The sequence below is a fragment of the Pseudophryne corroboree genome, chromosome 6, assembly GCF_028390025.1.
Source record: "Pseudophryne corroboree isolate aPseCor3 chromosome 6, aPseCor3.hap2, whole genome shotgun sequence".
Classification (NCBI taxonomy): domain Eukaryota; kingdom Metazoa; phylum Chordata; class Amphibia; order Anura; family Myobatrachidae; genus Pseudophryne; species Pseudophryne corroboree.
The window spans coordinates 569,879,897-569,895,107 of record NC_086449.1 but is presented as its reverse complement, the minus strand read 5'-3'; the positions used below and the strand labels follow the sequence as shown (position 1 = coordinate 569,895,107).

The 15,211-nt window shown below is 42.1% G+C and overlaps 1 protein-coding gene across 9 annotated transcripts in view; it reads left to right on the top strand.

Annotated features, from left to right (window-relative positions):
* Window positions 1-15,211, top strand: part of MYBPC1 (myosin binding protein C1) — a 166,863-nt gene that overhangs the window by 102,568 nt on the left and 49,084 nt on the right. For all 9 annotated transcript variants that reach the window (XM_063927818.1, XM_063927817.1, XM_063927825.1 and 6 more), the window contains 7 exons: window positions 6,925-7,088; window positions 7,650-7,782; window positions 8,640-8,764; window positions 9,745-9,850; window positions 10,034-10,200; window positions 11,725-11,887; window positions 13,251-13,357. In XM_063927818.1, the coding sequence (XP_063783888.1) occupies window positions 6,925-7,088; window positions 7,650-7,782; window positions 8,640-8,764; window positions 9,745-9,850; window positions 10,034-10,200; window positions 11,725-11,887; window positions 13,251-13,357 (965 nt within the window). The remainder of the gene's footprint in view (window positions 1-6,924; window positions 7,089-7,649; window positions 7,783-8,639; window positions 8,765-9,744; window positions 9,851-10,033; window positions 10,201-11,724; window positions 11,888-13,250; window positions 13,358-15,211) is intronic.

The window sequence follows — 15,211 nt, the reverse complement described above, 5'->3', positions numbered from 1 at the left end:
CTCAATAGTCCCCAAAAGAGGACCAAATTATTTCTCTTTTTGAAACAGGTGGGGGGAGATCTGGTATTCCTCCAGGAGACACATTTTAAAGGTACTTCCCACCCTGAATTACGTTCTAGACGCCATCCTGTCGCCATACACGCCTGTGATCACTCCCAGAAGAAAAGAGGGGTCGCCATATTGATCCCCGCTCATCTACACTTAGAATCAGAAAAAATTGTTAGGGACAAGCGCGGAAGGTTCCTCATTATAGTAGGCAAGCTTAATAATGTCCCCATCACCTTGGTCAATATCTACGCCCCCAATGTCAATCAAGCCTCGTTTTTCGCCTCCTTAGATTCTAAAATTGCTCAGTGTAGGAAAGGTGACATTTTAATGGCAGGAGATTTCAACACTATACTCCATCATAGTCTTGATCGCTCCAGCTCCCTGCCAACATCCCAGGCCCATACACATACCCGCAACTCCCGAGCCCTGCAGTCCCTACTTAAAAATCACTTAGTCTTCGATTCCTGGAGGGTTGTCGACCCCTTAGTTAAAGATTACACATTCTTTTCCCCAGTGCATAATCTATACACTAGAATTGATATGATTATGGTAGGAAGAGACCTCACTTCTCGAATCCAGAAATGCTGTATTCATCCAATTACGTGGTCTGACCATGCCCCGATATCCTTATCTCTGTCTGGGCTGGCTCGCACTCTTTCCCCCCCCTCTTGGTCCCTTAACGATGCCCTCCTCCAACAGACCGATGTGCCGCAACAAATTACTCAGGCATTGAATGATTATTTTAATGATAACCAAACCCCTGGTATATCGGACATGACCCTGTGGGAGGCGCATAAAGCGGTCCTTAGAGGCCATTTCATTCAGATCGCGGCCAGGCTCACCAAACAGCGCTCCCAAAAGATCTTAGAGCTCTCTGACCAACTCCACCTTCTGGAGGAGGTTCATAAGTCTTCTCTAAACCCTGCCGATTTAGACAAACTACTTAAAGTTAGGGGTGAACTTAATATGCTGTTGTCTCATAAGACTGAACAATGCCTTAGACGCCTCAACCAGATTTATTACGAAAAAGGGGATAAAGCAGATAAAATTTTGGCCAGGAAGTTGAGGGCTCAGATCTCCTCAAAAAATATCTTATCTATTCGCACCAAACAGGGAACACTAACACACGACCCCGACCGCATTCTGGGTGAATTCGAGGAATTTTATAAGCTATTGTATAACACGGAGGCAGTCCCTTCGTCGTCCTCATCGAGATTCGATGAGGGGATCAAATCCCTTTTAGATAAGTGTGACCTACCGTCACTGAGCAGGTCGACAGTCTCTCAATTAGGCTCAGAGATAACTGTGGAAGAGTTAGATAATGCACTTAAAACTCAGAAATCTGGTAAAGCCCCTGGCCCTGACGGGATGTCAATTATGTATTACAAGAAATTTAAAGGGATTCTACTGCCCCATCTCTGTAGGCTCTTCAATGGCTTCCTCAGAGGTAACCCTCTATCACCCCGGGCACTGGAGGCACGCATAGTTTTAATTCATAAACCTGGGAAGGACCCCAACTCCTGTGCTAGCTACCGCCCCATCTCTCTACTAAATAACGACATTAAAATCTTTGCCAAAATTCTTGCCCTGAGACTAAATTCAGTTCTCCCGCGTCTGATCCACGCGGACCAGGTGGGCTTCATCCCAGGCCGACAAGCTAGGGACAATACCCGCAGAACCATTGACTTGGTCCATCTGGTCAATAAAGCTAAATTGCCCTCTGTCCTTCTCTCGCTTGACGCGGAGAAGGCTTTTGATAAAATACTTTGGCCTTTCATGTTCGCTACCTTGCGTAGGTTCGGCCTGGGAGGAAGCCTACTTCAGGGTATACAGGCACTCTACTCCAGCCCTTCCGCCAGGGTCCGGGTTAATGGTAAAGACTCTCCCCTCTTCCAAATCAATAACGGTACACGCCAGGGGTGCCCCCTGTCTCCGTTAATTTTTGCCATGACCATCGAACCCTTGGCGTGCATGGTTAGGGCTAATCCTGATATTAAGGGCATCACTGTAGGCGACGAGGAGTTCAAACTGTCATTATTTGCAGACGATGTTCTGTTAACTCTGTCTTCACCTAATATTTCTATCCCCAACCTATTTAAAACCCTATCATTATATTCGCATTATTCGGGATATCGTATTAACTATTCTAAATCGGAGGCCCTCCCTTTGCATCTCAATGAGGATACCAGATCTCTCCTAGCTGCTAACTTTAATTTTGCTTGGCGCTCCAAAAAAATTAAATACCTAGGCGTGTTCATCACAAACTCCTACGACTCCCTATACTCTGAGAACTTTCCAGCCTTATTTAAGTGTATAGAGTCGGACCTTCGGGCATGGGACAAGCAGATTATAGCCTGGTTCGGACGGATAGTCTCAGTAAAGATGAACATCCTACCCAGGCTCTTATACCTGATTCAAACAATTCCCGTACGCATTCCCGCTGAGGCCTTAGGCCGAATGCAGAGACTCTTCCTAAAATTTATATGGTCGGGCAAGCCTCCTAGAATTAGGACCTCTACTTTGGTACGTGACCCACTAGCTGGAGGCAGAGGTTTGCCGGACATTCGTAAATATTACCATGCAACTCACCTGAGCCAGGCTGTCGCCTGGTTTTCCCCAGCGCCCCATCTACCCTGGATTCGAATTGAGCATCTAGCGGCCGGGGTCTCCACTTTGGTTTCCCTACTAACGCCGACCAAGTCAATCCGGACAATGCAAACATGTCCCCCTCCCACTAAATTTACCTGCTCCCTGTGGTGTTTCTGCATTCGGCATTATGGTTTATCCACTTTCCCCTCGCCCATCACTTCCATTTGGGACAATCAGGAATTCCCCCCTGGTTCCACCTTACGGTCCCACCCATGGTTCCACCTGAGCCCGCGCCCGGGACTGGTGTTTGACTTCATAGAGGGTTCCTCCTGGCATTCCCTTCAGTCCCTACGGGACAAATATGATATCCCCCAACCTGTATTTTATGAGTATTTACAAATTCGTTCTTTCCTAAGCTCCCTCTCAAAATCCCAAGTCATGCGTCAACTTACCCCCTTGGAACGTTTGTGTATTTATTCTCCTATGCGACAGGGTATTATTTCCATACTTTATGGCTTACTACGTTCTCTGAAGGCAGCGAACATACTTCCCCATGAGCGTAAATGGGAACAGGACCTTGGCCCACCCCCTGCAGAGGACTCATGGGAAATCATCAGGCAAAATGTAGCCCAGTCCTCAATTTCCTCCTTAGTGAAGGAAAATTCCTATAAAGTCTATACTAGATGGTATCGGGTCCCAGCAACACTGCATAAGATTTTTCCCGGGTCATCTCCATTGTGTTGGCGCGGATGTGGCAAGACTGGAGACTTTAAGCACATCTGGTGGTCCTGCCCCAAAATATGCACGTTTTGGGCCCAGGTGGAAACCCTCATTGGTTCCATTTTCCACTCGCAAGTAGCATTGGGCCCTTGGTCGGCCCTCCTGGGCCTACCTCTGCCCAACTTTGACACCCAGGCGAGTAGCCTGGTACTCCAAATTCTACACGCCGCCAGATGTGTGATAGCTAAAAATTGGGAAAAAAACACCCCACCCCCCCCTAGGAGCATGTTGATAGCCAAAATATGGCATATTTCCATGATGGAGAAAATCACGGCCTCCTTACGGGACAGGTCAGAGAAATATAGGAGGATATGGGATCCTTGGTTCACCTATACTACGCCCTCTAATGCCGGAGTGTGATACCCTCCGTCATATGGTTCTCAATATGCAAACGAAGTAATATACTGTCCACAGTTGTAAAATTGGTAAAGAGTGCAGTTAGGAGGTGCTACCTCCCTTGACATGGCTCTACCTTGTATGTATGTTACTAGGATGATCCCCCACTCTCCCACCCCCCCGTCCCCTTTCCCCCCCCTCTCTCTTATTCTCTTCTTTTCTCCTTCTATCCTTCTCTTCATTTTTAAGTTTAAACACAGAAAAATTGTTGTCGATATATATATATATGGTAGTGATGATGTACTTCCCTGTTGATGCTACATTTGGTTATTCCCCATGGGATAACGTGTATGTAATTTTGAATATTTCATTTGGAGTCAGCATCTCCTGTTTGTCTTGTACCAGCATATTCGACTTCTCTTCAATAAAAATATAAATAAATAAAAAATAAAAAAAAAAAATAAGAAGGCACGTTTTGAGTTTGCCAAAAGGCATGTGGACGACTCCCCAAATGTATGGAGGAACTTTTTGGCCACCAAGGAAAATGCTATGTCTGGCGCAAACCCAACACATCCCATCACCCCAAGAACACCATCCCCACAGTGAAACATGGTGGTGGCAGCATCATGCTGTAGGGATGTTTTTCAGCAGCAGGGACTGGGAAACTGTTTTGAGTCGAGGGAAAGATGGATGGTGCTAAATACAGGGATATTCTTGCGCAAAACCTGTTTCAGTCTGCCTGTGATTTAAGACTGGGACGGAGGTTCACCTTCTAGCAGGACAATGACCCAAAGTATACTGCTAAAGCAACACTCCAGTGGTTTAAGGGGAAACATTTAAATGTGTTGGAATGACCTAGTCAAAGCCCAGATCTCAATGCAATTGAGAATCTGTGGTCAGACTTGAAGGTTGCTGTTCACAAGCGTATACCATCCAACATGAAGGAGCTGAAGCAGTTTTGCCTTGAGAAATGGGCAAAAATCCCACTGGCAAGATGTGGCAAGCTCATAGAGACTTATCCAAAGTGACTTGCAGCTGTAATTGCTGCAAAAGGTGGCTCTACAAAGTACTGACTTTAGGGGGGTGAATAGGTATGCACGCTGAAGTTTTCTGTTATTTTGTCCTATTTGTTGTTTGCTTCACAATAAAAAAAAAAACATCTTCAAAGTTGTAGGCATGTTCTGTGAATGAAATGATACAAACCGTCAAACAATCCATTTTAATTCCAGGTTGGGAGGCAACAAAACATGAAAAATGCAAAGGGGGGTGAATACTTTAGCAAGGCACTGTATAAGACCCTGTAAGGAAAGCTTGCAGTGATCTTGATAGCAATATTAAGTATAGTTCAGCCATGCTATGGGAATATTTACATAGACATTTTGTGATTGTTACAAAATGTACTTTTGTACCTGGAAATCTTTTATCCTAAGTCACCTGTGCTAAAATGTGCTGAGTGTTTTAGAGAAAGACAAATATCTCAGATTTACAACAGTTTAGCACAATTATTTTATTGTTTGGATTGTAGAGATTATGGGGCAGGTGTACTAAACCTTGGAAAGTGATAAAGTGGAGAGAGATAAACTACCAACCTGTCATTTTCAAACACAGCCTGTAACATGGCAGTTAGGAGCTGATAGACTGGTAATTTGGTGTCTATGTACTAATCCTAGGAGAGAGATAAAGTGGACGGAGGTAAAGTACCAACCAATCAGCTCATACCTGCCGTTTTTCAAACACAGCCTGTAAAATGACAGGAGCTGATTGGCTGGTACTTTATATCTCTCTACTTTATCACTCTCCCCCCATGTTACAAAAGTATGTAGTAAATAAGACTGATATGTGCTGATTTACTTGTCTCATGTACATGAAAAGTGGGAGGACTTAATGATTCGTTTGATGGACAAATCATGGTGGCTCACTATACCTTTCATGCACATAATAATGTAATCACACGTCAAACTTATGTGTCTGCATGTGCATAAGACAAAAGCCAACCTGCAACATGGAAAGTATCTCCAGTACCACATTAATGGATAAATCAATCATCCAGATCTGGATGTGTTATTGCTGAACACCATTATTCCTACAGACTGATTATTCAGGGCAGAAGGCACACTTGACCGGTGAGGCTTAATGTGTGTGTTTTTAAACACTGAATAAGCAAGCCACATCACACATTGTTACTAAATGTTCTCATGAGAAGATACCCCATGGCATATGTGACATGTGAGTGTTAGTGGGCTTTCTGTTTAGAAATTACGAAGTTCCTCCTAAACTATATCTCACACTATTAGAACCTGTTGCCGCAGATCATTTATTCAAGAGATTACAGTTTTAGGAAGTCTTTAGTACAATCACAGCTTACTTTAATTAGTTATTGTACACCAGATCTCTTTGACATATCAATTATCTAAGAAAACCCACACAGAATATTATTTTATGAAGTTTAATATGACAACAAGTCAGAATGCTTAATGAATCAAAAGAGTTAAACTGTTTGAAATATGAATGCAAAACAACTTTCTAATTTCGGAATAAAACACAGGAATTGTAACCGTTTGCTCATGTACTCTATTTCACAAGTCGGGGCTTTGGAAGACGATATGGATAAATCATCAGTAGAAGACTGATTCCCTACAAACTGCCAATTTGTAAATCACAAAAATATTTTTGTGATAATCACGAGTGGTATGCGATTATCACAAAAGTATTTTATTTATTTAAAATATACATAAATGGAAAACAAAATGATCACAGCGGGATGAAGTTGTATCATTGTTTGGACATAGCCAGGAAGAATCCTTAATAGAAGAACCACCTTCCTGCCTATCCTTGATCTCACCACAGCAGTATCACACAATATAAAACCAGGTTGTTTAATCAAACACAGTGTATACTTAATATTCTTTCACTTAGTTCTACGTATACCTGGCCATAAGAAACACCTTTTCTGACAATTCATCTAAGGGGGTGATTGGCTTTCTCTCTATCTGTAAATGGCTGCAGTTATCGGGACTGTTTCCAGCTTAAATACTTCTACACTACACTCACTAACCTACAATATGTGAGCATCAGAGATCAAACAATGTCCCACCAACCTATGCAATCTCATTGAAGCTGAGCTGTGATCTGTTTCTCAGTTTGGTCTACCTAATTCTCTCCTGATATTAGAGAAGTTAAACCAGAAGAAGGTCCAGAGATAGACGTTTGGGAGATTCTGAAGAATGCAAGTCCTAATGAGTATGAGAAGATTGCATTTCAGTACGGAATCACTGACCTAAGGGGCATGCTGAAGAGACTGAAACGCATGCGTAGGGAAGAGAAGAAGAGTGAAGGTATTATAGTCAAATAGATTTATTTTATAGCAAGATCAATTGTATATTTGTGTTTATGAAGCTATAACACAACCATTCTGCATATGTAATATACTGCTACATATAACACAGGTATTATGTTATCATGTCTTCCAGCAGCATGCTTATGACCTGTAGCATTGTATGATTAATTCTGAATTGCTATTTGTATATATTGTATAGCGTTTCATGCAGTACTGCACATAGCCACCTTTACCGTATCCAGTTAAGCGTACTATATGTTTTATTGAGCTTGAGACACAAAAGTGATTTGTCCAGTGTCACATGGGAACTGATCCCTGCTATTAAAACCATGTCAGCTCCTTGTCAACAAATTTCTTGGTTTCCATTAACCACTGACCCACTCCTTGGTAACATCAATATACTATATCGTCATAAATGAGCTTTAGCTGAGAAATAAGAAACTAGAGACATAGTTGGAATATGGGCATTTAATTGCATCAACTCAGATTTATGATATTTATATATATATAAACAGTACATTTGCCAAACTCTTAAGTTTATTTTTTATCTGTGTCCAAGCATTTTCCAAGAAATTAGATCCTGCTTATCAGATTGACAAAGGAGGGCGAGTGAGGTTTGTTGTTGAACTTGCTGATCCAACAGTTGAACTAAAATGGTATAAAAATGGTCAAGAAATCCGTCCAAGTACCAAGTAAGTGATAAATATATAGTTTGTTGCGTTTAGCACCTTAAATATGGAAACTGCTTTTTAAAACAAATAGTGTTGGTTTGTTAATACTTTGTTTACTTAATGAAAATCACTGTAAGGCTGGGTACACACTTGGCTGATGGATCTAATCAATTGGTAAGGTTTATGCATAAATTACACACTTACCAATCTGCCACTCGATATGTCTGTCCAGACCAATACGTCAATCCACTTGGAATGTCATATTCAATGGTTTCTAACACCGATATATATGGTTCGATGGCTGTACACCGCCAAGTGTGTACCCAGCCTAAGTAGTGTTTATTGTTTTCAGTGCTCTAGTATTTTTGTAGATGCTGTTTGTGTCTATTTCTGTATTTAGTAGCTTCATGAGTGGAATTGCGGCGTACACCACTGTCACTTTTAAATAATTACAGTTAAGGGCCCCATACACTACAATGATAATGCCCGATTTCATCCGATTTCGACCTTTCGGGTCGATAAATTGGATGGAAAGTGGCAAATCGGATGTGTTTTACATCCGATGCATGCTCCCGTGAGCATTGGATCGGAGCCCCTAGGTCGTTAGTGCTGCACTCGTGATTTATCGGATCTCACCGGCATGGCTAGGATCGCATAAGATACATAATATGTGAAAGGACCACATACGATGTATCCTATGCGATCCTGCCATCCGGGAGGCTGCCGGGCGGCTCAAGGGAAATCTTATGCGGCATGCTGTAGGGTATGGGGCCCTTTTGACTTAGCTATAAGGGAAACTCAGCAATCATCATGCATCACGTGTGAGTTGAATAATAAAATTCTAAAAATGAACTTGGTTTTATTCTGATCTAATACAGGTACATATTTGAACATAAAGGAAACCAGAGGATATTGTTTATTAATAACTGTACATTAGCAGATGATGCTGCTTACCAAGTGTGTGCAGGAGATGAAAAGTGCTCTACAGAGCTGTTTGTCAGAGGTTGGTACTGACTATTGTCTTACGCTGTCCATGTATTTGTGACAAGTATGTGTTGTGTGTCACACAGTAGAGCGTATAGAGATTATGAAGGCTGGTGGGGGGCCACAGAAAGACCAAGAGGGCCACACCTAGCCTACAGACTGCCAGTTGTATGTCTGCAATTTGGGCCACAATAGGGTTCCGCTCTGCACCCGGCCCATTGACATAGCGCAGTATGTCCATCATTGGCTGCATGTTACATACACATTTCCAAGAGGTATGATATATAACTGTTCTGTTTAGTTTCAAATAAAAATAATATTCAAAGTTAGAAACTAAATAAATGTTTTACAAAAATACCTGTAAAGTAGTGCCTCTGATTACGTATTATATTAATGCAGAAAAGATGCAAAATTATTAAAACTTGACTTTTATTAGACATTAAATGGATATAAAATTGTAAAATATACCACAAAAATGATACAATAGGCACGTACTGTAACAATGTATGTTATGTTTAAAATGCAGACATTCAACGAAATAGTCTACCTGTTACGTAGCTTGTTACAGAGATGAGTATAGCGCAGTTAGCAATCAATCAATGAAGATACACACGTCAGCTATGTCATTGGCATTACATTTTAGCCTCCGTTTGAGATCATACCATACCTTAGTGAATCTCAGAGGGGTGGTCTTCAGTTTGCCGGCTGTCTGGATCCCGGGGCACAGTATACCGGCGCCGGAATCCCGACAGCCGGCATACGGACAATTTTTCTCCCTCTTGAGGGTCCACAACCCCCATGGAGGGAGAATATGCCACCGTGCCAGCAGCATGGCGAGTACAGCGAGCCCGCAAGGGTCTCATTTGCACTCACCACACTGTCGGTATGCCGGCGGTTGGGATCCCGGCGCCGGTATGCTGGGTATGCCGGCATACAATACTACAACCTCTCAGAGCAGTGCTGATCTTTGCATTATATTTTGCTTGTTCTATATGACAGAGCCACCGGTACTGGTTACAAAGGAGTTGGAAAATGTCAGCACATACTGTGGGGAAAGAGTGGAAATGGAGTGTGAGGTGTCCGATGAAGAAGCAAATGTCAAATGGTAAATGATTTCCTCTTTTCATCACTAAATAGCTGTTGCTAAATAACCAGATTTTCCATATTGTCAGTGAGCAATGTTATATAACATTGTGTGATCTATAATGTATATATTAATAAGGACACTTATGTTTCTTATATTTTATAGGTTTATAATTATTGTATAAATGATTTCTATCTTTACAAGGTTCAAAAATGGTGTGGAGATTACAAATGAGCCACGCTCAAGGTACAGACTGAAGGTAGATGGTAAAAAGCACACGCTTATAATAGATGAGGCCGACAGAGGTGATTCAGCAACCTATTCTGTGATGACCACAGGGGGGCAGTCAGCAGCACAGCTCCAAGTGGATTGTAAGTGCTTTTCTTAGCTGCTCCAGTTATCTACTATATGTCTAATTATCAGTGACGTGCGGTGAGGTCAGTGACTGGTGAGTCATTGGCTGATTGTGGTGGCAGCTGTAGCGCCAACCCCCCCACCCCAAAAAAAGCAAAAGGTTCCCCTAATTTAAGCAAAACCAGCACCAGGCTGAACCAGCCAGGGCTGATAATGCCATAGCAGGGGAGGCACTCAGTATGGGGTCCCCCTGCCATATCATTAACCCCCCCCCAAACCAGTCAGCTCAGAGCTGGAATTCCTCAGAAAGTGGGGACCCCAAAAATTTAAATAGGGTCCCTCCTCCTGAGCAACAACTATGTCCCGCACCCCTGGTGGCGGAGGGTGCGGGGTTCATGACATGCTAATATTGTTCTTTACAGGCAGCTTACAGGTCCCAGCATGCCGGCACTTGAAGAACCACAAGTGCCAGCATGCCCGGACATTAAGGGCCCGCTGGCACCCGTAGTCCGCCTGTAAAGAAAATATTAAAATAAAAACACAACACTTAATGTTTAAATAGTTTATTATGCTGCATCTTCACCTCGGGCGGCGGCCTTTAAGCTCTTTTTCATGGTCGCCTCCTCCCCAAGGCTTCCGGCATCCTCTAACTTTGGGAGCTCTTGCCTGCTCCCTCCCTGCCGCCAGACTGACTGCCGCTGCCTCGTCGTTGGCTTATATAAGCCAGTTGAGGGGGCAGGGCGATGACGTGTCGAGCCATGATTGGCTCGCGGCAGACTTCTTGAATTTAAAAAATTACAATGAGGCGCCATTTTTTAAATGGGTATCCGACTATCCGCTGCCGAACTCTGCAGAATGGCTGGCAGGCACTGGATCCTCTCGGATCCAGGTCTGCCGCCAGCCACAGTTTCTACGCCGGGTCCCGCCGCCACAACCCCCGCCCTGTCTCGCTGCCGCATCTGGATCCGCTGGTCCAATTGCATCTGCGGGATTGACCGGGGCGTGCTTTTAGGTGGGCTGAATGCACGCCCCTGTCATTGAAGCACATATACTGGTGCCGTTTCCCTGTACTTTTTCAATGGGCTTTTACAGCCCATGGCTTGGCCCTGACCACCCCACGCTACCCGAACTTTAGTATTAGCAGCGGGAGGCACCTCTCCCACTGCCTCCTATCCCCAAATGCAGGTATTTTCTAGGGGGGGAAATGATTAGAATAGTAAGAGAAGATATCTATATCACAGGATCTGTGTTATAAATATCTTCTATGTATTATTTTAATCATTATGACAGGGGAGGCACTGCCTCCCAGCCTCCCCTGACTGCACGTCCCTGCTAATTATATTGTACATTATTAACATGCCAGAGTTATAAACCTGACATGTAGTGTACCAAAACAGAGATGGATGCTAATAATTAGTCATATAGTTATCACTGACATACTGTATGCTGGCACTGTAACAAAGAGTCTTTCTTTTTTTCTCTTTTGTATAACACTGTAACAAAGTACACTGCTATAACTTATTTGTATGTTTTCATTAAAGTGCGTCCGCTGAAGATACTGCAACCCCTAACTGATATGACTGTGAATCTCGGCAAAGAAATCAGTTTGAAGTGTGAAATCTCTGAGTATGTTCCCGGAAGATGGTACAGGAATGGGCAGCTTCTTCATGGCGGAGATCACATAAAGATATTTCATAAGGGAAGGTAAGAATACTCCAACAGCTCTGAATGCTTTTATTACATTGTTTACATTGTAATAATTATCTGTGTTAGACCCACAGATTTCATCTTCCAGATCTAGCTTTTTTTATGTAATGGCCCAGGCACTACATAGTGGGTGCTCAGTGTAAGACCCTGTCAGTCTAGGACATGGGTCTGCAACCTGCTGCTCTCCAGCTGCTGTGGAACTACACATCCCAGCATGCCCTGCCTTGGTTTTAGCATGCCTTAAAAGCAAAACTGTGGCATGGCATACTGGGATGTGTAGTTCCACAGCAGCTGGAGAGCCGCAGGTTGCAGACCCATGGTCTAGGACCATGACAGTTAAAAACAATCACTAAAATTGTGAGTTTGCCCATGTAGCAGTTCCGTTAGCTGCTGGTCGTAGCCTCTGATTAGACGCATGCTGTGTATACTGCTGTGAATTAGTTTTTTTTTGTACATGTGTGTTCATTTACATTCACTTTAATTTCACATGTGGGCAGTGCAAAGGAAGAACAATTGCTTCACAAGAAAACAATCAGATCTGTAGATATGTGCCTGACTTATACCACTTTCACATCGCAAACCCTGTCGGATCCGGCTTTTGAACCTGGGTCCCACCCGGGTCCGAGCAGCCTCAGACCCTTTCACATTGCAGTTTCAATCTGGGTTATTTCCGGGTTTTTCCCGGGTTGGTTCCTTTCACACTGAACCCAGGTCACCCATGTGATCTGTGATGTGATCTAGCTCACAATGATAAAGTTTCAAAGGAAATAACAGGAAGGGCTGGGGACTGCTCTGAGCAGACACATAAACAGCCAATCAGCACCTTTCTCTGAGACCCAGGTTGAATCTCCCGGGTCAGAGGCTTTCACACTGCGCAGCAACCCGGGTCTGACCTGTGTTTAACCCTTCTTTTAACCTGGGTTGAAATGCTGGGTTGCTTAACCGGGTTAATCACTTTGGCGCTTTCACACTGCACCCGACCCGCGTCGACCCGGCAACAACCCGATAAATAACCCGTGTTATTTTGGCGATGTGAAAGGGGTATCAGATGTGTATAATGTACAGATAATACTGGCATCATACAGTGAGACTCACCTAGTGCAGTGACTTGTAATAGGAGGATTAGCACATGTTTGTGTACCACAGAATAATGCTAAATGTGACAATTTATGGGTTATGAAGGATAAGTTTAAAATATGCAATAGGAACTAAGTACAAACTAGGTTTTAAAGGTAAATTATAATAAATGAGCTATAATTCACTTTAGTTCCTATCAAAGGATATAAGCCAACAATATACAGTTCATCAATCACTTCTAATGTAAAACACTAATGCAATGATTATTATTTCATTTTTCTAGGAATCACAGATTAATCATAGATCATGCTCTGGTTGAAGATGAAGGCGACTATGCGTTTGTACCAGATCTTTATTTAATCAATATTCCATGCAACATACATGTCATTGGTATGTATATTGGGGTGCAGGAAACATTGGGGGTTCACCTATTTGTTTAGCTTTATATAGTCACATTTGTACTGTACACACCCACATAAAACCGTGCACACCTATGTCCGTATGCAGATTTTGGACATGGAGAGGAATATCGGGGGACAGAAGGTCCATGTAAAGTACAATAAGGATGTGTTTGTGTGGGATAGATGCATCATCACTTGGAAAGTGATAAAATGGAGAGTGATAAAGTAGCAGCCAATCAGGTCCCACCTGCCATGTCACAGAATGTGTTTGAAAAATGTCAGTTAGGAGCTGATTCGCTGGTACTTTTTCACTCTCCATTTTATCACTTTCCAAGCGATGATGCATCTGGCCCATAGTCACAACTGTCCATAGCATTATCACTTGTGTGGCCCTGATGGCTGGGGCACAGATATCCAGTCAGAATATCAACGGTCAGAATGCCAATGTGGTCAATATGTTGGCATGTAAAATGCCAACATTCATAGTGCTGATATGATCAAAATGTTGACATGTTGATTATACTGATATTTTCCATGGTAACGATCATAAAGTCAACAGTACATTATATTGTTATATTCAGGTTCACAGTTAGGTTTAGAGTTAGGCTTATAAATTTTAAAAAATGGTATTTTGACATTCTCACTGTTGACATGATGGACATGTTGACATTTGTGAATGTTGCCATATTATGCCACAGCCGGGGAATATGCACACTGATGCTGCCAGTACTAGCTACTATCTAATCACTTCCGGTTGGCTGGTTGTGGATTTACCTCTGAAGCCTATATTATATGATTTTGTAAGTGTAATTTAGAATTACTTTTTTTGCCAATTTCATTTATATATTATATGAAAGATAGATTATACCTGCTGCTTTATAGATAGCTGTTTAAGTAAATAATCAAAAGGTTTTTTTATTATCAAAATAAATGTTAAAAAAAAATCTTCCTTGTGTGCAGAACCTGGCTGGGTTTTATGTATTGGGTGTAAGTGCAAGTGATTTGAGCATTTTTAATGCATATGCACCTAACCCAGCATCAGACCCACAGGGGTATATTTATTGAGCTGTGATTTGTCAAAGTCAACAATTTCTTTATATTTATGTGGCAGTATGTAAGCCTATAAATAAACCATTATTTGATTGACAATGAAACAGGACTAGCACCAGTGAAGCAAGTAAAACTCTCAGTGGCAGATGTTCTCCTGGTCCCTCTTCCATCCCAGTTAAAATTACATTTAGGATGTACTGGAATACATCCATGAAAAATTTGTTAAGTTTGTACTACATTTTATATATTTCATAGATCTGGCATAATATTGAAACTATTATAATGAAATCATTAATACATATTGCATAGTACTCACACTAAATTAATTAAAAGGTGGTATTCTTGTACAATAGGGCCAATTTCTGGATTCAGGGTTATCTTGAAAATGATTACAAAATATGAGAGCAAGAGCAATAGGCAGAAGATCCAATTAGTTCTACAGCCCAGCAGGCATATTTAATTAGCTAGGAAGGATTTACCTATAAGGTATATACAGGCGCTGAGACGGTATGCTTTTACCAAGCAGCTGCTGAATAGAGATAGTCAGTCTCTTATATACTGTATACAAGAAAAAACAACAAAAAGCAGCGCTCAAATAAACTTTGGATATATTGTGTTCTATAGTAAACATATATTTAATATTAAAAACATTACATATATAATAACAATATTAAAATTGGTATCAATTGATATGTAACCTAAAAAGGCTGATCTCACCCACTTGGATATGATGGATATTTGCGTCCAATCAGTAATAAACCTGTTCCTATATTGCTGCCAGTACCAGGAAAAA